This window comes from Cibotium barometz, chromosome 38, assembly GCF_041138505.1.
Source record: "Cibotium barometz isolate CiBa-2024 chromosome 38, ASM4113850v1, whole genome shotgun sequence".
Classification (NCBI taxonomy): Eukaryota; Viridiplantae; Streptophyta; class Polypodiopsida; order Cyatheales; family Cibotiaceae; genus Cibotium; species Cibotium barometz.
This window is the reverse complement of record NC_141083.1, coordinates 7,536,540-7,561,886: the sequence shown is the minus strand read 5'-3', so window position 1 is coordinate 7,561,886 and position 25,347 is coordinate 7,536,540. Positions and strand designations below refer to the sequence as shown.

The following is a 25,347-nucleotide window of genomic DNA, read 5'->3' as shown; positions in this document are numbered from 1 at the left end:
TCATTCATAACACTTTTAAAAACACTTTCAACATAACACACGCACACCCATAAAATACTCTCTCTCTCTCTCTCTCTCTCTCTCTCTCTCTCTCACACACACACACACACACACACACACACACACACACTTCACTAACTTTTAAAATTAGTAAAACCATTCAAAATTCTCTCTCTCTCTCTCTCTCTCTCTCTCTCTCTCTCTCTCTCTCTCCCCCCCCCCCCCCACACACACACACACAAAAAAAAAACATGCAGAATCAAACTATTCAAGATACACACACACTCTCTCTCTCTCTCTGTCTCTCTCTCACACACACACACACACATGCCATTTCAAAAAAATTTTAAAAATAATTTTTTATTTTATACAAAATACTCTCTCTCTCTCTCTCTCTCTCTCTCTCTCTCTCACACACACACACACACACACACACACACTTCACTAACTTTTAACATTAGTAAAACCATTCAAAATTCTCTCTCTCTCTCCCTCCCACACACACACACACATAAAAAACACACACACACACTCAAACTATTTCAAAGCTAAATCATTCAACATATTTAAAAACACACACCCACATCCACAAAATACACATACTCTCTCTCTCTCTCTCTCTCTCTCTCTCTCTCTCTCTCTCTCTCACACACACACACACACACACACACACACACACACACACTATTCACTAACTTTTAAAATTAAAAAAACTATTGAGAATACTCTCTCTCTCTCTCTCTCTCTCACACACACACACACACATTTTTCACTAACTTTTAAAATTAAAAAAAACTCTCACTAACTTTTTCTCTCTCTAACATTTTCACTAACTTTCAAGATACACTCTCTCTCTCTCTCTCTCTCTCTCTCTCTCTCTCTCTCTCTCTCTCTCTCTCTCTCTCTCTCTCTCAAAATTATATATACAAAATTCAATATTAAAATACACACAAATGATATATATATATATATATATATATCCTTTATATATTATATATATATATATTTATGTCTCTCTCTCTCACACACGCACTCTCTCAAAATGATATATACAAAATTCAATTTTAAAATATACACACAAATGATATATATCATTATTACACACAAATGATATGTATTATATATATATTTATGATATATATATAATATAATATATAAAGGATATATATGATATATATATCTGCATGCGCACCCGGGACTGCATGCGCACCACCCACAAACTCGGGGGGAGATAAAAAGGATATACAGAGACAGGCTTACCTCAAAAGACGAGTGCACAACTCGCGGGAGTAGAACTCGGGGGAGAAGAACTCGGGGGCTGCACGGTGCAGAAAAACCACAAATTTCTCTCTCTCTCTCTCTCTCTCTCTCTCTCTCTCTCTCTCTCTCTCTCTCTCTCTCTCTCTCTCTCTCTCTCTCTCTCTCTCTCTCACACACACACAGTGATGTTTAATTAACCATGCATGTTTTGCAAGTTGAGAGAGAGCCCCAGTAGTAGCTGAAGACAGAGCGAGAGAGCCGGCGGACCAAGGGGAGGTGCATGCTGCTCTCTCTCTCTCTCTCTCTCTCTCTCTCTCTCTCTCTCTCTCTCTCTCTCTCTCTCTCTCTCTCTCTCTCTCTCTCTCTCTCTCTCTCTCTCGCTAATCTGCAAATCTACTGCATGTTCTAATCATTAAGTTGATTAGATGCAGGTTGCTGCAGGTTGAGAGAGACTTACCTTTGCAGACGAAGGAGCAGCGAAAGGCGGACGCGAGGTTGAGCGAGATAGAGAGAGTTGAGATGCTGTCAGTTTCCCAGCTGTTTGTGGAGGCTTCTTGAGAATCGGTTTTGAGGTTTCCCAGCTGCCGCCTCGCTCTGGCTGCCTCCTTCAATTGGCTGCCGCCTCGCTCCTCTACATCCGCCTCCTACAATGAAGTTGGCGCAGTGATGAACGGTCTGCCTCTCGCAGTGAAGTTCGCGCGACGGCTGTATGTACAGACACGATTGCATGGCCAAAAAATGGCGACACGTGTTCATAGAAGATTTAGCCCTGTAAAGATATAGTAGAAGAGAACACGTTAAAAAAATCTGAAGGAAATGCCCTAGAGCGTGAGAGTTGTTTTAATTTTTTTCTCAGCTAAGATTGGGAACCTTTTTTTTTCCCTCCTTTTCATATTTGTCCTTTCACACTTCCCTTTGATCCACCCTCCATTCACCCTTTGGTCTCTTTAATTCACATATGTGAGCCCATTAATTCCACACTAGTTACTCATCTACTACAACGATTTGGGTTGTTCATATGTGATGATTGAGTTCCTTCACATGTCTTGAGCCTCAAGGAGGTTGTTCGTGCATGTGGTAGTTTTGAGGCTTGTTCACGTGCGGTGAGCCTCGAGGAGGGTATTGGCATACATTGAGCCAATTTGGTGTATTTGGGGAGTGTTCACATGCGTTCTACCATGTGGTTTGGATTTGCGTGATTTTGGGCACTTGTGTGGTGATTCCTATGTGGTTTTGGATCTTGTTCACACACGAGCACATTTGCGTACAACGTTCACATGCTTAGGGCTTTTATCGGGCGGCGTGTTCACAGACATTAGCACATTGTGGGCTTTATTTGCATGTTTGGGTGCATAGTGTTCTTTGCATGTACATTGGCGCTTAGTTGGGTGCATTCACACATAGTGTGAGTTCATTGTGCATTGTAACCCTTGTTCACACACTTTGAGCATCGAGTAGTGTTCACATGCAGCTATGGGTGTTTTTTACTATTTTTATCCTTCTTATGACCAACACACCACACATCATCTTCGTCATCGATATCACTATGATAGCATCTCAGATCCTGATTTTAGGAAGGTCACACATGCATTGTCTTCATGGCTCTACACTCGTTATCATGAGTTGCCACTTTGTGTCAAGGAGCACATCTCATTTACAGCATTCGCACATACCTTCGCCACATCGAGGCTTAGTCCTCTAGATCTCGACTCATCGACTTCTTGTTATTATGAGGTGGCATATTCATGTCATGTCTGGTTGTTTGAGCTTGAGATTTTGGTACCTAGCCATCAGAGGCATTTGTTCGATGAGAAGGAGATTCATGCCAGATGGTCCAGATCATCCGTACATAGCGACTTCTTTGCTACATTGCTTGGCTACTTTGACACGGAGGGTTCGACATTGTTCGCATGGAATGATTCTTTCTTTGGCCACTTATACGAGTGTCCCACACTCGAGCCGTCATGATTATGTTCCTAAGCGTGCACATCATGACACCGACACAGATTCAAATCATGATGATGATGTATTATACACATATACATGATGTTGCATCACATATGCACACATGAGTATATTGATACACGTGCACATCATGACACATACAAACATGATGATAGTGATACATGTGCACATGATGACATACACATACATGATGATGATGATGTATGTAGCAGTGATGTGTGTGATCTAGATCATGAGGACATGATATTGGGAGTAGGCACGACAACGAGCACATCGAGCATTACGAGCATCATAGAGCGACCTATCTCTATTCCTAGTGATCATGGGGATACATTATATGACCATAGTGATGCATCCATTAGGCAAAATATGGACTCTCACTTTTGTCCCTTAAGGATTTCCACACCTCCCCTCTCTACAAAAATGGGCTCATGGTGAAATGTTTACAAATCAACTCAAAAGTGAGCAAAGTTTAGACATTTGGAATCTACTCTTGAGTGAAGAGCTTTCCAATGATATAGCATGATAAGCAATTTTGAATATTCAAGAAGTCCCCAAATTGGTGATGACGTGCCACATCATCACCAATTTGGAGACTTCTTGAATAATCAAAATTTTCCATCATACTATATATCATTAGAAAGGTCTCGATGAGTAGATTCCAAATGTGCAATATCCGCTAACTTTTGATTTGATTTGCAAAAAATTCACCATGAACCCATTTCTCTAGAGAGAGGAGGTGTGGAAATCCTTAAAAATGAGAGTCCATAATTCACCAATTGCGACAATCTTGATGGGCATTTGACTAGCCGTGATCATTCAATTAGTCATACATCCCTAGTTATACATGGGGATGACACTTCACATGTTGATAAGCATATCATAGACCATGAGGAGCATAGATCCAAGGTTCTAGTATTAGATGTGTTGGACTACTCCTCTAGAGTTGTCACATGTGGAGAGATTTCGGATACGACCACTCCTCCTAGTTTTCATAGCATTCCTGGCAACATTCGTGTGGATCGAGAAGTTGTGATTAAGCAGTCTCAAGGATAGTGCATGAGAGTAGTAATGAGTTCGTGGAGGTGAGACATCGTAGAAGTATTCATATCAATCATATTTTTAGTGTATCCTATGACATCGACCTCGAGAGCTTTACATTGGATCTAGAATCCAGTGTTGTTGAAGATTGATTTATCATGGGATTTAGGTCATATAGGGACACCACTGATGGAGATTGTCTATACCTTTGGGGATGACCTTAGTGGCCTTGGAGATTCCATTGATAGTGAGTTGGTTGATACCACTTCTCTCTTTTCTACAGACACTTTGTCAGTGCTTAGTGATGGTGATCTTTATAGTGATCCAGCTTTTGTCTTCGAGAGACACACACATATAGAGTGTCTTGCACATTGAGATATTGTGCATGGATCGGATCATACTCATACATACATTGATAGGGTGGATCATGTTTTCAACTTTTCAAGTGGTGCTACATGGGATGCTGGCATGGGTTCACATCTGACTCTACATGAGACCAACCTCAAGCTATGTTCATTTGGCTCCCACAGGTGTCTACATGAGCCTATGTTCTTTGGAGCCATGTCATTTTCCTTTGGATGCATTCCTTGCACTTGAGAAGCATAGTTTTTGGATATGTGGGTCCATATTCAGATGCACCTACGACATATCTCAATCTTGGCCTACAAGATGGTTCTTTTGCACCAGGACCACTTGACATTTTGGCCACGAGTTTTGAGCTTCTTCGGTGGATACCTTTCATGCCAGATTCACACTGTAGTCATGAGGATAGGCTTACGAGTTTTTCTTTCGACCCTCTAGCTACTATTCCTTTAGAGTTGAGCTTTCCTTTTGATCCAGGAGCTACCATTACTTTGGCTTCGGAGTTGAGCTTTCCTTTCGACCCAAGAGCTACTACCATTTCAGCTTCTACGATTTGAGGTGTATATCATATATATCCTTTTGATTTTGGAGGATACTCGACTAGCTTTGTCATCGACAATGGGTTCCTTATCCTCTCCACTTGCACAAGATTATCATGGGACCATTGCCTTGGATCTTGCATGCCTCAAATTTCCTTTCGATCCAGGCGGTTACATAGATACCTGATCATTGACAAGAGCCCTTCATCATTTTCCATTTGACCCTAAGAGTCGTATGATTCGTGTATGGGTTTTTCGCTATATCGACATTCAGCCATGGATGTGATCTTTTGGCTTTTGTAACATAGCCATTTGTATATATCTTTTCTTTGTACACGACCACCCTTTGATTTCAAGGACAAAGTCATTATAAGAGAAAGATGGATGTGATCTTTTGGCTTTTGTAACATAGCCATTTGTATATATCTTCTCTTTGTACACGACCACCCTTTGATTTCAAGGACGAAATCATTATAATGAAGCAACTTTAGATTAGGTTTAGGACTTTGGTCATGGGCTCAAGTATAAAAGGGAGCTCATAGACTACTATTAAACCTTTTGATGCCTTTTGATATCTTTTGACATTAGTCATCATGACTCTTGGAGCCTCATGGCTTTCAACCTTGACTTATGGAAGACTGTTTCCATCCTTTGGTGAAAGACTAAATCACTTAGACATTATACATGATTTCTTACTAATTACATGTTAATCATAATGATTGTCCCAAATCTTAGCTTATGATCACTCCATTTCACCCATGAATAGCCACCGTGATCATCGCCACCAATATAATCATCCATAACTGCATCACAAACATTATCATCATCTTCGACGAAATGATCTGGATCAAACCCATCGTACCACTCCTCCCAGAAGTGGTGGTATGTGCAAAGGGTTCCAAATCTGTCCCAATGAAATCAAAGTAGACACCATAGCTTCTTGTCTAATTCCATATAAAAGGATGTAAGGATGTATACATGTACATAGCCTTGCGCTCATCAAAATAGTATGATAATGTTGCCTACTCATCCGAACTAAACATCTGATAATCATGATATGCACATAGCTTGCCTGCAAGGCATGCATACACAATGTTGCACATAGCTTGCCTACAAGGCATGCATACACAATGTTGCACCTCGATGCCATACAAACATCCAAAATGCCCAAAATGTGAGATGCATGTGAACAAACTCACTAAATCCCCAAATATGTGACACAAGCCCACAATGTGCTAATGCGTGTGATCAAGGTTATAAAGCACGAATAGTGTGAGCAAATGCTAGCAATGCCAAAGTGTGCGTGAATCAAGGCTAACAATGCATAAAATGCACATCACGCAAGCCCAAATAATGCATCAGCGCGTGTGACACACCTCACCTGCAAGGCACGCATACACAATGTTGCACCTCGGTGCCATACAAACATCTAAAATGCCCAAAGTGTAAGGCACATGTGAACAAACTCACTAAATCCCCAAATATGTGACAAGCCCACAATGTGCTCATGCATGTGATCAAGGCTATAACAGCACGAATAGTGTGAGCAAATGTTAGCAATGCTAAAGTGTGCATGAATCAAGGCTAACAATGCACAAAATGCACATCATGCATGAACAAGCCCAAATAATGCATCAACACACGTGACACCTCACCCGCGTGAAAATCACTAAGGAAGCTCAAGGCATGTGAATAAACCCAAATAGTGCATCAATGCACGCCATCAAAACATAAATCGTGTGAACAATCCCCACAATCACCAATCTATACCCATACCACAATGCGTGTGAACCAATCTTAATGTGCGATAGGTGTAGAAACAACCCTCACCAAGTACCCACGTGTGATCAAACCATAGTAACAATATATGTTCCCCAAGTAAAGTCACGTGTGGGCCTCACCCGTGTGAATGGAAAAAAAAAATTGGGCAAGGATAAGGGTTATCTGTAGTTTACTCGTGCTGGACACGATCTGTTACACTATCACGCTAATGAGGCTTACAGTGCAGTAAATGATGAGATGGGTTGAGACTTGTTGATGATGAGCTAAAGCCATCTTACTACGCTTATTATAATTGTCTATGTAAAATTAATCATGCATAGCATTGACCCAATTATGTACATTCTCGGCCAAACTATTCCCTTCTCGTTAGAAGGATGCGGGTTGAGATTGATGCAAGGCTTCCGAAATGTCATTGTCCAGTACTTTATTATTTACACATTGAGCAATAATCTCTCTCCTAAAATTTTAAGTAATCATTATCTTGAACACCACCCAACACACTCAAAATGTACCCAACACTTTCAAAATGCCTGAAAACACCACACCAAGCTAAGTAATGGTTTTCATTTTAAGTTGCCTTTGAGCTAACCCTGAAAATGGAGTTCAAGCACAATCATAGGAAATCGAAGACCATGCAGTCCTAAAACACCACACCTAAGCCTTAACACACAGCAATCTCGCAATAAAGCACATACCTCATGGTCCGCCCCAATGCAAGCTTCAAGGGCTTTTAGCTTCCAAGCCTGCAAGACACCACACCAAAATTGACCCTAGACTGAAAGGGCACAGGAAGGAAAGACCGTGGCCGCTTATCCATATATGAAATGCAGACGTACCACTGAGAAAACCAACGTTCTTTTTGCCAAAAAGTTGTACATAGCAAACAACCATGCCCGGATTGACAGCCAGTCCACCCTCCACCAACAACCCCAGTTGTTGGTACCATCCTTCCTAGCATGAGGGGGCTTCCATCGTAGAGCTAAAAGACAAGAGAAAGAGATTGGGGGGGGGGGCGTGTAGTAGTAAGAGAAGCTGAAACTCATGGGTTACTCAAGTGTTGTAGCCATCTCAAAGCTAGCACATCATAGTTATTTTTGACTGGTGTACTCTAGAGTTGAGCAAGTTGCCCACAAAGCTCACTTAGATTTGACTCCAACAGATAAGACTGTAGCTAGTTTTGGTGTAAGAATGAGTCTCAAGGTATATTCAGTTGCATGTAGTGCTGGATTGGTATTCCAACGGGTGAAATTTACATGTGATTTTATTGTCACACCATTGACTGGTGCATACATGATTTAAGTGGTCTACCCACATGGTAATCTATAATGGATGGAGTCAAGTACTCACGTGTCCCTCATCTATGTCTGAAGAAGAGGTTTCAAACAAAGACTCATACTACAAGACAATTTGGCCTTCTCATTCACTGTCTTGTTAAGGATCAAATCTGTTTGTGTTGATTTAATCAATTTCCAGCCTTAACTTTCTTGATACCAGATTCCCTGTCTAGCTGCTTGGGAGACACCTTGGGGTGCATGGGGGCAGTGCCTAACAATGATCTTGTGAGGTCAAACAATTAGCTCTAGATCAGATTTATGAAAATGGTGCCAAGTTATTGCTAAACAATGGATGTGCATCCCGAAATCATCCAACGTGATGTTGGAACACCATGAACCTGCATGGAAGATGGTGGTTTAGAAAGTTCCAACCCACAATTACTTGGAACATGAATTTCCTGTGTATCACAAAGAATGTTTCTAGCCCGATCATCACCAAACGTGAAATCATTAGTCCACAAGCTCCTCTCGTCTCTACTATGCAAGTGGCGACCATAGATCCCCTAAATCTTGTCCTTACATCACAACAATTTACTCGCTAGTTCTCTTTTATTTGGGGCTAATCATGTGAATTAAGTTTTCTCAAGGCCATTTGCAGATTGTATCAAGCAAGAAACAAAGAGCAAGAAGGAAAAAGAAGACCACCAGACAAAAGCAACCTGGAGACATCCAGTTGCTTGACATCCCTAGGCAGCTTCGTCACCCACCAGATCAGACTAGATACAAATTCCGATGGATACCAAAGTCCAGTGGACCGTTGCCTCTAAACGATTTACGATTTCGATGGGTTACATTCCCCGTCTCTCAACAAGGTAGAAGTTTTCGATCCCAGAGAAAAAGACCCTCCATGGCATGGAGAGAGTTTACCACAAGGATCAGCATTGTTGACAATTTGTCAAGCAGTGCAATTCCCATCAACAAGCTAAGCAGGAGCGGATGTCACGTGCATCTCACGCTTGGATGCCACCTGGACATAATGTACAAACAAGTGCAAGGACCTCATGCTGGACACTGAGCATTTTGTGAGTCCTTGTCTAGGGACAAGTTGCAAGCGTACTGCAAAGGGTGGTCAAGTCAAAGAGTGCAGTCCCACACAATTCTGTCGTGTTAAGTGTCCAACAGCATCCATGTGACCCACTAGCAAGATGTAGCAACATGTAATGATGTACACAGTGTTCAGATGCTTATTAGACAATTGTCAACCACCTAGAGTCAGACAGGTCTAGCCCTTAATCAGACTTGTTTGGTGTGAACACCCAAGACAGCACCTTGTCGGGTTGGGAGATTGTGTGTGCAAAGCGTGGGCAGTGGACAGCCCAATTAGGCATTTAGGTGCCTGGCACAATGCCGAGGGGGGAAGACCTAACGAGCACCCTTTTTGGGGCTGATGGGCATGGCTAACCCCCATGACCAGTGTCGGCCTGGTCCATCCAACATCCAGCCAGCTGACTGGACCATGTGCCCCCCCCATATAAGTGCCGATTAGGGTCCATTCCACATCTCAAGTTCATGCTCAAACACACCTTCTAGCAGCCCTACAATAGATTGAAGGTCAACGCAAACAGAAGAAATCGACCCAGGCAGCAGAATTGCAGCCTTCTAGGTAGCCAGCATGATATCTATGAAGCGTGCTCCTACAGAGGAAACATTGATTCAGGTCCAGTCTAGTTTGGGGCATTTTTCAGCCCCGTCCATTTGTACACGTTCATTTGCAGCAATAAAGCAAATACACCATCCGTAATGGGAGCAATGGTTGCAACATTGGGGCCCAATCTGCTGCACTGTGCAGCATCTCTCTCCTTTCTCTCCACCCGTGTTGGGGGCCCTTCAGTGGGTGATTTGGACCCCATTAGGTGCACCGTGCAGTATATTGGAAGTACATGAATGTTCTATCTGCAAGCTAACAAGAAAGTCCAAATACTTCCGTGCATGCGCACCAAACCCTAGAGAAAACCCCCTTCCACAAGATGCTTGATGCCACCCTAAGTATCTCAAGAGAGTAGCAATAATACATTTATGCATCTGATTTACACCCCATCCAATTTTCATCGGAGATGAGACTGCCCAGCGGGTGTAATAAGCAGAATCGAGAGCATCAAGTTGACAGTGCTCTTGAAGCATGCCACATGCAGGCACAGTGCTCTTGAAGGATGCCACATGACAGGCAGATGAAAAAGGTCATGACGCTCTCCCTTTCCCTTTTTAAAGCCGCAAAGGAACTGTCACAAAATATGAAAGGAAGACTGGGCTGTGCAAAATGAGCTCTTGAAACATTTCGACCCATGTGAAAGGAAGATTATGAAGTTCACTGGTATATGCCAGTGTCTGTTAGTAATATGAGAGATTTACAAATGTACAATGGTCCTGGGCTACAATAGCTCCTTCAAGATTTTTGAATCCAGAAAGATCTCAAGTCTCAAGCAGATTGTTGCAAGGGCAGTTCATATTGAAGAACCTACACGTGTCAGCTCAAGCCTGTAGTTGGAGTCACCTGTATTGGCATGAGCTTCTTTCATGAGAAATATTAGGAAGAACCACCATGCTGTTATGTCAAACCTTCCATCGCATACTCTGTAGTACAATTTCTTACAGCACTTATGCAGAAGGCCACCATATTCCAGTTGCAGTGTGTTTCCCAAACAACAATAAGACCACTGTTGTGGCAGTAAACACATCAATATCATATTATTTGAAAAACAGCAAAGTAGCTCAGGCTTGCAAAAGAACATGATAGCAATCAGCATTCCAGATAGGAACAGACCTCAGCCCCAAATGAAACCCCACTATTCGTTATCAGCAACTGAGTCATCACCTTTGTTGATGAAGGAGCCGAAAGCACCATATTCTATGGTCCTCCTTTCCCTATTTGATGTTTCCACTTCATCTTTATCCAACACCACTGTGCATTCAATGGCTTCTCGGAGACTCACCTCAGCAACTGCTGCAGCTGCACAAGGCATCAACAATACAAACAAGTTTAGAAAAACAGAATAAAAAGTTATGGTGAGGGCATCCTACAAACCAAATAAACCTGATATGCAACAAGCTCAACCCAAGGCCAAACAAATCGCAGCAACAGAAAGGACCACAGCAACAAATCTTGAAAGCATCGAAAGCAAGGAATTATAACTTACGCACTCCATTGTTGGGTTGTAGCGAGTAATGATCTGTCTGACAAACCCACACTGCACTTTTACTATTGATGCCAGATGACACTCCCCCACTGTTGGGCAAGGTAATAGAGCTGTTGACACAATGTTCATGCTCATCTGTGTCACTGTCTTCAAGCTTTTTTGTGTGCAACTTGGAACTAAATCCACTCAGGTTCTTGTCAAAAATTTTATTGCCCCGTTTGCTAATAGAAGCCTCCCTGAGAGATGCTTGATTACTTTGAGCAAAGACAGGTACATGGCAGACTTCTGCTTCATCACTACTATCATGAGAACGCACTTCCTCTTTGTTCATCTGAAGAACCAGCTCCCCTCCCTGCTCCTGTATAAATTTTGAGGCTGAGGCAGTTCTCATTAAAGGCCCTCCTGCTCGGGTCCAAGAATAATGACTGAGATCCATGCTTTCACTCTCACTATCACTTCCATCACAGTAATTGCGAGAGGACTTCAATGTTCCAATTGAAGGACCAGCCCAAGGTCCTCCAGATGCATGCAATGATTCTATCATGCCCTCTTCATCCAGCGAACCCCAGGAGCTCTCACGGGCGATGCAGTTCCAAGAAGGGATTCTTTTAGCTCCAGATGACCGGGTTGTCAATCCCGACATTTGTAAAGTATTCCTCTCCAAACTTCTCTTCATTCTACGCCGTCGGTTGAGCTCTGATACACACTCATCCAACATCAACTCGATCCCACAGTTGGCATTGATTGCAGAGAGTTTCTCCCATGTGCATCGTCTTCCCTGGTTTACTGCTTTTTGTAGCTCCAATGGATTTGGATTTTGTATAATTTTAGCAAACTGAAAGACAAATAAGCAATACATGTCTTGGTAATCACAACATGGACACCTTCAACAGACTCATTTTTCAAAAAACTAAACAAAATTTGGAAACCTGATGTAACAACCTGTGCAAGTGTAGCAGGCATGACAATTGTAACATCTCCTTCCCAATCTTGGGCAAACAGCTTGGCAATACCACCCATAGGAAATCCCAGTTCCCACACTTGATTGCATCTATGCTTCACCTCCATCTCTAACAAATGAGCCAACTGCAAGTACCATCAACCAAGAAAACAACAGACTAATTTGCAAGGCAATGAAAAAAAAAAACTTTGCACATGTCAACATATCACCACCAATATGCCAAACCTAAGCACGTTGTGTAATTACAAATGAAATTTTGTGTGAAACCTAAGTAGCACATCGTGTAATTACAAATGAAATTTTGTGTTCGTCAAAAAACACCATCATGAGGAAAAGCCATGCTAAAACAATCAGCCAAAACTATCACATTCATTCCTACACTTGCGTACTTGATCACTGAACAACATCTTCTATCAAACATATCTATTTACAGAGTCCCCTTACCAGTTTGTGCAAGATGGACAGCCGGCCTTGTGCTTTTAGGCTGGCATAGAGCATATCCAAGACCCTTGCACTTACACCTTGGATTGTAAAAGATGATGCATACTGATATGGCACTTGTACTATGTAGTCCATATTTTTTTTTGAGATGTTCTGTGTGCAAACACTTACAAACAACTAGTCTTGCTAGATATCTGGTTCCGGATATTCCGGCTTTTCTAACCAGGAGGAAGGGTTTTTCTCAAGCCAGTGATTGGCCTCAGTTCTAATGGGGCAGCAACACACGTAGAAGTTAATCTCATGCACTCCAGGCAGTGTACAACTTGCTAAGGGATGTGAAAACATGAAGCACAAAAAAGTACAGAAAAGAGTTAAAAAAGACCACAGCAATGGTGAAAAAAGCAGCCTCACGCATTTAGAAACACATAGCAAACCAACAGCTGGTGAGGGCACTCAAGCATTACCTGAATGCTGAAAGAACCTGCAAATCAGCCAGAGGCCTAGATTGAAGGAGGCTCCTTTATTACAACCATTAATACCTTATGCCAAGACAATTTAAAAGAAACTTGAGCTGGTGCCTTGGTGCACAGTTATGCCTTGTTGGCACAGTTATGCCTTGTTGGCCTAATGGCACACTGATGTAGGGTACACAAAGCAACCAAGAGGAGGGCAGAGACTTACCCACCAGCCCCCAACCCAAACACGCACACACCCCTCTGCCCCCAGTGAGCTCCTTGCTTAAGACGAAGGCTAGGGATGGAGAAAGAGCCAAATAATGCCCATCTGTGCCACGTGGCATACTAATTACCATTATGTGCCAGTTTTGGGTTATTGATGTGCACTGTACCCTGTTGTGAGCCCTAGTCCAAGGACATGTCAGGCCAGTCGCCATTACGTTTGGGCATCCAACTCCCAACTAAAGGGGCAGATCACATGCATCAGCAGGCGCATCCAAGACCAAGGCAAAATCACTCCACTTCACAAAGAAAAAGGAAAAGGGGATTCCAGAGAATACCAAGAGTCATTGAGGTTCTGATGAGAATACAGTTGGAGCAACAAGACTAACAAATAGACAGTTCGGAAATCACAGGTCCAAATCAACAAGGAAAAAAGTCCCAAGGTTAAGGTCAAAGATCTATTGTGGATATCTCAATCCCCCCCCCCCCGGGTTCCCCTCGGCTCCGCCTCTCCGTTCCCTCCGTCCTTCAGGTAGTTTCTTTGTTCTTGGGTAATTCTCATTTGGCAAGCCTTGGCCCCTTTTGGTCTTCACCCCTTAGGAGGACTCCATGGCAGCTGCTCCGTCATCCCCGACCAAGGCCCCCGTCCCTTGCCTAGCTTTAATGGAAGCGGCTCTCCAGCTCCTCGCTATGACAATTGCATCTCTAGAGGCCTCTACTCTCATGTGCAAGATTGTTGGCAGCCACCCGGCGCGCGGACAACTCAGAGATCTTCTACAGTCTAGCCCCCTTGGAGTGCCTGCAAAGATCACCGACATTCATCCTTTGGGGCGCGGCTACTACAAAGTTGAGTTTGACTTGCCAGCGGCATCAGAACGAGTCATGCAGTTGAGCCCCGTCGCATTGCATACGGCCCAAGCCTTCTCTGCGAGGTGGCAACACTACTTCGACCCCGCATCCAACCCAGTGCCCCCTTCTCTCTGCCTCTCCTGAGCACTCCCGCCGCCCTCGGACAACGCTTGACCTGAAGCGGAGGCAGCCGGCAAGCTCCATCCACCATTTGATTCATCGATTCTCGGAGCCAGTAAAGATGACCATTGCCGCTTCCCTAGTGAGGGCTGTGTCCCGTCAGAGTTCCCAAGTGGGCCCCCCAAGATCTTGGGGCTGCCTGTGGATTACAGTTTCTTCCGATGTCTTCGGTGGAAGGAACTAATATTTTTGAAGAGAGAATGGCTCCCATTCGGATCTGTGTGGTGTTTCATCATTCCACGCCATCCACTCCAGAGAGTGGCGTGATGATCTTCTCCTTTCCCTTGAATGCAGCCTCAGGGACACAGTGGGATTTGGAGTTGGTGGTTGCCGCCATCCAGGGGCACCCCTCCCCCCCCCTCTTACAGATACCTTCATTGTGATCGATGGAGTTCAGAGTATGCCTACTCTCGCGCTCTGATAGAATGGCGACACGTGGAGGATAGGATCCGCGCCCACTTGGCACGCCTTCGCCCGAGGACCGATTGTGATTACTCCCCATCCAAGACTCTTTGAGTGGAGGGCAGTTCCGATAGTTCCGCCTCCCACAGAGATTGATATACGAATAGCCTCATGGAACATTCAGACTCCTAAAATTTAGGAGAGTTGCTATTTTTGGCCCGACTCCGATGGAAATTCTGTTCGCGTCATTACATCTAGAATTGAGCAAATACCAAGAGTTGGCAAAGTGCCTATGAGACAGAATGTCTACCAGTTGGGATATTTTTAGAGGTAAAGATTATGGAAGGACCTATCTCTTAGATTGGGACATGTGGCAAGAAAGTGGACCAAAGTGAGACAAGTGGCCTGACACTTGTTAGAAAAAGGATCAAAGTGAGACACGTGGCCTCACACTTGTCACTTCAGCTATTGTGTGGCTCTCCACTTGTCATCATAACCTTCTCTTGCCATTTTAGCTCATGGAAGGCCCAAATCTATAAATTGGAGCCCTCTCTCTTCATTAATAGAGGCTCTCTTGCTGCACACTAGTCTCTACCACCGTTACAGGCTGCCCTAATGATGGCTACTCTTTTTCTCTCTCACTTGAAGGCTGCCCATGAAGAATACCGGCTGTTGGGGACTGTTTTGGAGGCTTCTATCGCGAAGAAATACTGAAGGCAAGGGTATTTAATCATTTATTATGATTTCTAGCCATTGTACTTGTTGCACCAGCATTTGTACTTGCTGTACCGGCTGTACCAGCCACCGTACCGGCTGTACCAGCCACTATACCGGCTATACCAACCATTGTACTTGCTGTACCAGTTTTTGTACTTGTTGTACCTGCTGTACCAGCCACCGTACCAGCTGTACCAACCACTATACCTGCTGTACCAGCATTTGTACTTGCTGTACCTGCTAAACCAACCACCGTACCAACTGTACCAGCCATTGTACCTACTGTACCGGCTGAATGGAGAGTTGTACTTGCTGTACCAGATCTATTGCATGAAGACCCGTGGTTTTTGGGGAAGAATCAGTACCCACACGGAGGTATATGGATTATATTGTTGGCTCGGCATTTCTACAGCCTATGTTCCGGCTTGGTAGCCTTGTGTTGGGCTGTGTTGTGGCATTTGTATATGGATAATCCGGCATCTCCCGTGGGGAGAGTAAGGCCCTCAAAGCTTGTACATGATATTATTCTCCTTGGGTAATAAAATACTCCAAGGGGGGGGTCGGCCCATTCCGGCCTCTATGCGGTGTCACATGTGCAAGCTCCATTTTCAGCATTTGTGGATGTTTTGTCCAGCTTCATGTTTAAATGTTTAAGTGTTTTAATATGCATTGATGGTATCAACAAGTGTGTCAAAGGCCCTAGTCCCCTGGGCACCCGCCGCGAGTTTCATTGGTATCAGAGCATAGGCTTTCTTGGAAGTGGAGGCTTCCTTCTATCAATAAGGAAGAGAAAAGATCTCAAGTGGGGACCACACTTACCATCATTGCTATTAAGCATGGCCAACCGCTTCATAGCTTATGAAGCAAGAGCATGAGCAGTAGACAGCTTGTTGATCTAAGGATTTATGAATTCACAAAATTTATCTTGGAAGTATGGAGTTCGCTTTATGTGCACACGTTTAGCACTCTTTCCATATGGATATTGTGGATTATATTATCAAGCTTACAGGCAAGCTATATGGAGATATATCTCAGGATATCTTAAAGATATGGTGACAAGATATTCTTTTGGCTTCATGACCAACCTGGCAAAGAAAAGCTAAGTATACTTTGAGTTTGCAAAGTTAGTGCTTTTGCTATGAAGTGTTTTTGATGTTCACTAACCCTTGTATAGCTATGCAAGGAGAAAGGTGTTGTTGTTTGCCTTGAGATGGTTTCAGGGAAACATTGTTTATGGCTCCCTTTAATGGGATGAATTCTTTTCATGGCTCCCTTTATTGGAATGGATTATACCTATGGAGATTTCTTTCTTGGACGAGATTTCCTCTACTCCAAGGTGTGTGGTTAGCACGGAGTATGTGGTAAGAGTTATGGTATACAAGGATTATGGTATACAGGTCTATGGATTCTTGGACTTCTTTTCTAGGGATTTGGATCCATCCTCAGGTTTATGGATTATTCTTTTTGGCTTCCTTTATTTGGCTCCCTTTATTTGGGAGTTATGGTATACAAGGATTATGGTATACAGGTCTATGGATTCTTGGACTTCTTTTCTAGGGATTTGGATCCATCCTCAGGTTTACGGATTATTCTTTTTGGCTCCCTTTATTTGGGATGCATTGGACTTATGAAACTCATGATTCACATACCCTGTGTAGTGTTCTCTTGTCCTACGTGCTCTCTTGAAGATTGTTTCTACCATGTGAGGGAGGAACAATAGAGAGCAGATGGAAGGGAACATGGGCACTTCAAAGGGTAGTGACAAGCACAACATACCCTGCGTAGTGTTCTCTTGTCCTACGTGCTCTCTTGAAGATTGTTTCTACCATGTGTGGGTGGAACAATAGAGAGCAGATGGAAGGGAACATGGACACTTGAGAGGGTAGTGTGAGTTGGTGGCCGAAATGCCTACAAACTATTGGTGGCCGAAATACCTATAAACTATGTGTAGCAAAAATGCTTATGGAACACCAGGTTATCTATGCCTGCGAGTGATTGTTTTATCTTGTTACTTCAGCCCACCTCTCATCCAAGGTGTGTGGTCAGAGTACCAACACGGAGTGCAAGTGGTAAAGTGGACATGACGGGACTTATGACTATGCCAAGGGTCATGTGGACTGATGTCTTGTTGGCAGGAGACTTATTTTGTCTCGCCCATTTATCTTGGGACATGGATTATGATATCTGGACTTATGAGACCCATTTGTCTCGCCCATTTACTTGGGACATGATTATGATATCTGGACTTATGGGACTGTTTTTGTCTCGCCCATTTATCTTGGGACATGATTTTGATATTGGTATTATGGAGACTTATTTAGTCTCGCCCATTTCTTTGGGACATGGATTCTTCAGTTATATTGGATTTTTGAGACTGTCTCGTCTCGCCCAATCGATGGGACATGATTATATCTTGAATATATGGCTTGAAACTTAAAGTTGCGGACAACTTTTAAGAAGCTGGGGAGGATGTCACCAGCCTGGACATTTCCCAGTCTGAAAGGGGTCTGGTGGACTCCAGGATGTTTAAATATTTGAAAAGTACAAGCTTTGGGAATGGGGGATTATCATAGAATACAAAGGACCACACTCCTAAAATTTAGGAGAGTTGCTATTTTTGGCCCGACTCCGTTGGAAATTCTGTTCGCGTCATTACATCTGGAATTGAGCAAATACCAAGAGTTGGCAAAGTGCCTATGACAAAATGTCTACCAGTTGGGATATTTTTAGAGGTAAAGATTATGAAAGGACCTATCTCTTAGATTGGGACATGTGGCAAGAAAGTGGACCAAAGTGAGACAAGTGGCCTGACACTTGTTAGAAAAAGGATCAAAGTGAGACAAGTGGCCTCACACTTGTCACTTCAGCTATTGTGTGGCTCTCCACTTGTCATCATAACCTTCTCTTGCCATTTTAGCTCATGGGAGGCCCAAATCTATAAATTGGAGCCCTCTCTCTTCATTAATAGAGGCTCTCTTGCTGCACACTAGCCTCTACCACCGTTACAGGCTGCCCTAATGATGGCTACTCTTTTTCTCTCTCACTTGAAGGCTGCCCATGAAGAATACCGGCTGTTGGGGACTGTTTTGGAGGCTTCCATCGCGAAGAAATACTGAAGGCAAGGGTATTTAATCATTTATTATGATTTCTAGCCATCGTACTTGTTGCACCAGCATTTGTACTTGCTGTACCTACTGTACCAGCCACCGTACCAGCTGTACCAGCCACTATACCTGCTATACCAGCCACTGCACTTGCTGTACCAGTTTTTGTACTTGCTGTACCAACCACCGTACCAACTGTACCAAACACTGTACCTGCTGTACCAACATTTGTACTTGCTGTACCTGCTGTACCAGCCACCGTACCAGCTGTACCAACCATTGTACCTGCTATACCAGCTGAATGGAGAGTTGTACTTGCTATACCAGCTCTATTGCATGAAGACCCGTGGTTTTTGGGGAAGAATTAGTACCCACACACAGGTATATGGATTATATTGTTGGCTCGGCATTTCTACAACCTATGTTCCGGCTTGGTAGCCTTGTGTTGGGCTGTGTTGTGGCATTTGTATATGGATAATCCGGCATCTCCCGTGGGGAGAGTAAGGCCCTCAAAGCTTGTACATGATTATTCTCCTTGGGTAATAAAATACTCCAAGGGGGGATCGGCCCATTCCGGCCTCTATGCGGTGTCGCACGTGCAAGCTCCATTTTCAGCATTTGTGGATGTTTTGTCCAGCTTCATGTTTAAATGTTTAAGTGTTTTAATATGCATTGATGGTATCAACAAGTGTGTCAAAGGCCCTAGTCCCCTGGGCACCCGCCGCGAGTTTCAACTCCTGTCTTCACGCGTGTGCCTTGATCTCCGGTAGGAGTATAGTTCTACATCTTTCTTTCACCTCACCTAGCGTATAGGGAGGAGTGGGCAACCGTCGGGTACCTCCTTGCAACCTTTCCACTGTAAATTCAAGAGGAGGATTCCATGGCTTCTACACTGACTGTCATCCATTCCTCAACTTCCCAAGGAATCCATCTTAGATGGAACCAATTATCTTAATTGGGCACTGCAGCTGAAGAATCTCCTTCGGTATCATCGACTATGGGATATTGTTTCTAGTTCTAATGCCTCTCCTGATGCTACTTCCCCTCAGACTCAGATTGATGCCTAGGCTAACAAGAGCTCATGCCTTTATCTTCTTCAACATAAAACCCTCTATTGCTTGTCAATTTGATGACAATGATCAAGAAACTGCATAAGAATTGTGAAATACCATCCAAAGGAGGTATCACCATGAGAACTTTGCTGAAAACGTAGCCTTTGAGAATCAGCTCTCCAACCTAAAGATCATCGACACTACTAACATCATGGGTTCTGTTACGGAGTTCATAACCATTCAGAAGATCACATGCAACCTAATTGTCGCAAGAAGAAGAAGAGAAGGTGGTTCTACTAAGAAACCCCCCAATCAAACCTCGTCTCCACCAACCAGACTCAAAAATCCTCTTCCACCAAGAAGCCTGTCTTCAACGGTATTGAGGAGCTTCCCTCTGACTCTCATGTTTCTTGCACCTCACATCTTACGGATTGGGTGGTTGATAGTGGATGTACTACTCACATGACTCCTGACAAATCATTCTTCATGACATTCGTCCCAACCCTTCGACGATGTCCATTAGTGATGCTTCCAACTTGGAGGCCTCTTCGGTTGGTAATGTGCAACTTAACTCTTCCCCGAGCCAACCTTCTACCATTCGGGATGTGCCAAGCTCTCCAGCAATCTCCTCTCAGTTTTCGAATTATGGAGAAAGGATATTGTGTGTACTTCGACAGTTCTGTCCTTGAGATCATCGACACTAGCACCTTGCAGATTGTTGCCACAGGAATCCAGAAGGTGTTCTTTATCGGTTGAAGGACTTTGGAGGCTCGTTGAATAAGTCCCAATCTCATCTCTTGCAACTTCTTCACAGCTATCATGCCTTGGTAGCTCATGTGGATATGGATTTGTGGCATGCTCGCTACAGGCATCTGAATTATACTTCTCTACAAAGAAGCTGTCTTCTCAGCAAATGGTCAAGGGTCTTCCACCACTGAAACCCTCCCACTCCACTTGTGTGGCTTGTCTTCATGGCAAGCAACACTAAGATGCCTTTCCTCACGAGGCTATCGTGGAGCTCATTTACATGGACATGTGCAACCCCATGCGAACTACTATCCAAGGAGGAGCCAGAATAACATTCTGGAGTCTCATTACAAATCTATACCATGCCAAATCTACATCTATCCGCATGTGGAGTTTTATAGGCTGAATTTCAACCTCCACCAAAACTTTGAATTGTTGATGTGTCATGTAGCTGTTATTGACTATACAATTTCTTGTGAGGCAAGGGTACATCATGCATAGTCATGCCAAAATACAAAGTCATCCATAAAGGGAAATGATCTGAAGTTTGCATAGAGAAGTCTATGGACATAGCACAAGTAAAGACATCAAATCGATCTGCATTTAGCATATACCATCGATCCAATCTAACCCGGTAGTCAGACTACATCGTGATAAAAGGTATATCCTTTTTGGGTAGGCACTAGATACTTCCACAAGTCACACGCTTTCGTTCTAGAAGGTATATCCTTTTTGGAATAGGCATTAGATGCTTCCACGAGTCACACGCTTTCATTCTTTGAAGTACATTTTGCCATGTCCTTTTCTCAAAAGCCATCATGTGTGATCTATGAGAGCTATTGTCTTCATAGTCTAGTGAATTATTAAAGTCCCCACATAAAAAAGCATTTGTGACCCATGGATAGGCTTGCAATTTTTGCCACATTTGAGCTCAGATTGCAGATGTTTGCGAAGCATATACAGTTACAAACTAAAATATTTCACCATTCACCATACATTGAATGACCATCCATCTGCCTTCAAGATCATTATAGGCCAGTTGAGGCTATAATTCATGCCTAACCAATATTGTAACGCCAAAAAAAGCATGACTACCAGCATAAAAGATACAAAAACCTGCAAAGCAACTTTCCCTCTCAGCAAAGGAATGTTGGTTGTGTTCTTGCAAGCAAACTATGTGTGGCTGAGTTCTATGTATGAAAGCCCAAATCAGCCTCCATTTATTTATTTGACAGAGGCCTTGTATATTATATGTCAAACATCTAAGTGGTATATACATATTTACATGTTTTGTAATGGGAGTGGTGTATACATATTTACATGTTTTGTAATGGGAGTAAGAGCTCTTAAGTTTCCACCAACATGGTTGCCTGGCTCCCCACATAGCCATTCTCAACATTAACCATAGCATCAGAATCACTTGGGTCGTGAGCAAGATTTGAAAGTAGAAGTGTTTGGGTTTGCTCATATAATGGATCAGCCCTCACAATTGCTAACCAAAGTCAAGCAACACCCGTAACATCATTAGCTATGTCATTAGTTTGACGTCCACTAGTCGAAGCAACCTCTGTCCAATTGCACAAGACAACAAGCCTCGGTCTTGCCGTTTTTTTGGGGATCTGCTAAGCATTTGTGTCCTCTTTTCTTTCTCCTTAGGTTTTGACATAGGAGAACTAGTGGATGCAACTTTCATTTTGCCTTTGTCCATGTTAACATTTGGGGCCTGTTGTACTCCCTTTTTGGGATTGCAGCTGTTCCAACCGGAGTGTTCTCATTCAATTGCATTGCGACAACTAGTGGCTGCAAGAGCACAATTGAACACTCTCATTGCATATGACCAAATTTGCCACAAGTGAAGCAAGAGCTAGCAAATCTTCCCCATTTAAGTTTAAAAAAGATATCCTCGGAGAGCATGCCAATCATGTCCACATCAAAGGCAACATCTGGCGGTGTGGGTTTATCAATATCCTACAATATGCAAAACTTATTGACATTTCCATTAGAGCATGGGGGCATACAACTTTGCCCAATGCTTCTACCAAAAATGGTAGTGCAGCCCGGCAATAAAGCAGGAGGTCAACTACCTCCACCCATACAGGGCACTTATGCCTTATCAGACCCTAATAGTCCTTAGTTGGCAGCCAAGGGTTAACATGCACCAGTTGCCGACCATAAAACAAGGCGATTTTTCCAAGTGTTTGCTTATATTGCAGATCTGTGAATATCACTTCAAAAAGGCCACAGTAAGCTTTATGCAAACCGGCTACAAAACAGCCCACAAGTAAACTTTAAGCCATTGTGCGAAATCTGCTGGGTCTGGCATTTTCGCAATAAAAAAAAGGACTACATCCGTCTGAGCCAAACTCATCACAAGATTAAGCATTACATGTCCAGGAACTTTGACACGGAATTGACACACAGGAGTTTCCCAAACTTTTTCAGTACAACCTTCATGGAGAGTGTCTGCAAACGGCTGCAATTCAAGATTGTCACAGTGTAAAGGGCAAGCATCCGAATCTCCAATGAGCACTTGTCTCTTCTTTATATCTCCACACTTGAAAGCTTGTATAGGGTCCATAGCTGAGAGACTGTACAGAAAAATCCAACATACACACACACAAGGAGAAGCGAACACACAACAAAGGGCAGGCAAAACAAGAGCTGAAAGCACACATAGACAGGGCCTCACACACACGCACACGCGCATGCAGAAGTGAGGGTATGTCTCTCACACAATCGGCAACAAGGCAGCGTGATGGCCAGCTGTTGAAGCAGCGGTCAGAGAATAGGGCTGGCCCTGGCGAGGGTACGCGAACAGGAGCAGATGGGGGAACTTCTCCATGCAAATGCACGCAACACACACACACGTGCGTGGGTGAGTGAAAGCACGCAGCTGCACAGAGGAGACTCACGGTGATGCTAGATAGGTTCTCTCCACCACCACACAAACACACATTCTCTCTCTCTCTCTCTCTCTCTCTCTCACACACACACACACACACACACTTATAATAAAAAAGATTGATAATGTACCTTAGCAGCAAAATCCCCTCCATATGCACGAACTATATCTTTTAATCGAAGCAGAGGAGCAATATGAGGATTGGCCTGACTAACAATGAAGTGATTCACATTAAAAAGTTCTTTGAGTTGAACCATAGGCAAGTCACTTTCCAAGCTTCCATCTCTCCAATGTCTGGCTCCGAGACCTTGTTCTTCTCGACTTACCTGCACTGGTGTGTGGTATGGTATCAACTGCCCATGCCTATCCTTTGCCATCAATTCTTGGGCCTCAAAAAGACCAGGAAAAGCACAAGATGCAGTAACAGCACTCCATATTACAACATGAGGTGACGTCAGATAATTTAAACATCTGGGAGGCTCGTGCTTCCTTGGGGAGCAAACTGAGATGCCCAGCACTCTTCCAGTGGTATCATATGCTTCTTGAAATGTCATGTTTTGAGTCAACTCCCTTAGCATATGTTGCAAGCGACGAATCTCGTGGACTGCACCCTTTGTGAACAGCCTACGAACAATGGTGAATATGCCCCCTAACTGGTCAAAAAACTGTAAGGTAGGCATGTTGTCCCCAAAGAAGCTTTGCAACTCTGACCAGGTCCGTGTGGCAATCACTGAACAAATGATAGAACCCACGCTGGCACCTGCTACAACCCGTGGAAGGAGCCGGTGTTCAATGAGGGTTCTGACCACTCCAACGTGAAATGCTCCTAGGGATGCTCCACCACTTAAGAGAAGAGCAGTCCTTCCGAAAGCATGCCTTGTTTCGCGGATGAAAGCGAGCTTTTCTTCCAAGGGCAGATCCTCATAATCTGAATCGCATACTGCTCTAAGATGGTAGCGAACTTCGTCGATGTAGTCTTGAATGAGGTTAGGAACCTGGAGTCTTCCCATGTGAAGCTCTGGGTTGCACATGTTGCCAAGGTTGCGTACAAGGTCGGTTCTGAGGCAAAACAGGATATCCTGGACGATACCTTCTTTCCGCCGCATTCGGAGTTCATGGAGCTTGGTCCTGACCAAGTCCTGGTCATAGAGGTCGGAATCCTTGCGACGCCCGCACTCCTTCTCCAGCATCCTGGCTGCGTGTGCCCACTCGTCGTACGTAAAGGCGCTCTTCATCACGTTTTTCCAAAAGTTCCTGCGGTACGCAAGCTCAGCCTTTACCCGCACCATGCGCGACCTCCGCAGCACCAGAGCCGACCCCACCACCAGCGCTAACAGTACGTGAGGGTTCCGAGGGTTAAGAGGCAGCAGAAGCAGATTGAGGAGGCGTGACCCATAGATTCCGAAGACACCACCCATGGCTCTCCTCAGCCTCCGCAAGCGCGCCAACAGCATCGCACATACCTCCTTCACCGACTTGCACATGAGCAGCCTCAGCGCGATCGCCCGCCCCACCGCTGTCGTCGGGCCGATCGCAAAGATACCCACCGCGGCATCATCGCTCGATTCCATCGGCTCTCCGGGAGAGCTGTGCTGTGAAGCAAAGGCGCTCTTGGTCAACACTAACTGGCCTTAGATATTGGAAAAAGTAGAGAATGCATATAAGGTCCCAACTGGTTTTATTAGAATATTTCCTTTTTAAGGTTTTTTCATGCTATCTAATGAGATCACCGGTTAGTTCTTTTTGTAGAAATCAATCTTTAAGAATGGGACCTGATCGATTAAGTAAGGTTTTTGATGCTATCTAACAACGTCACCGAATAATTATTTGTAGAAATAAATCTTTAAGAATCATCTTTATTTGGCGCTTTTGGAATGCCCTCTCTCTCTCTCTCTCT

The 25,347-nt window shown here is 43.8% G+C and overlaps 1 protein-coding gene across 6 annotated transcripts in view; it reads right to left on the bottom strand.

The window, feature by feature from the left end:
- Nucleotides 1-25,104, bottom strand: part of LOC147616288 (triacylglycerol lipase SDP1-like) — a 27,429-nt gene extending 2,325 nt beyond the window's left edge. Inside the window, exons 1-5 of one of the 6 annotated variants that reach the window (XM_086777353.1) lie at nt 23,582-25,104; nt 12,361-12,504; nt 11,419-12,253; nt 11,097-11,231; nt 1,261-1,318 (exon numbers count right to left, since the gene is read on the bottom strand). In XM_086777353.1, coding sequence (XP_086633479.1) covers nt 1,261-1,318; nt 11,097-11,231; nt 11,419-12,253; nt 12,361-12,504; nt 23,582-25,021 — 2,612 coding nt within the window. In that variant the 5' untranslated portion in view covers nt 25,022-25,104. Of the gene's footprint in view, nt 1-1,260; nt 1,319-10,533; nt 11,232-11,418; nt 12,254-12,360; nt 12,505-23,581 lie in introns of those variants that run through there. The other 5 variants (XR_015262472.1, XR_015262473.1, XM_086777356.1 and 2 more) reach the window with 5 other exon arrangements.
- Between the last annotated feature and the right edge of the window lie 243 nt (nt 25,105-25,347).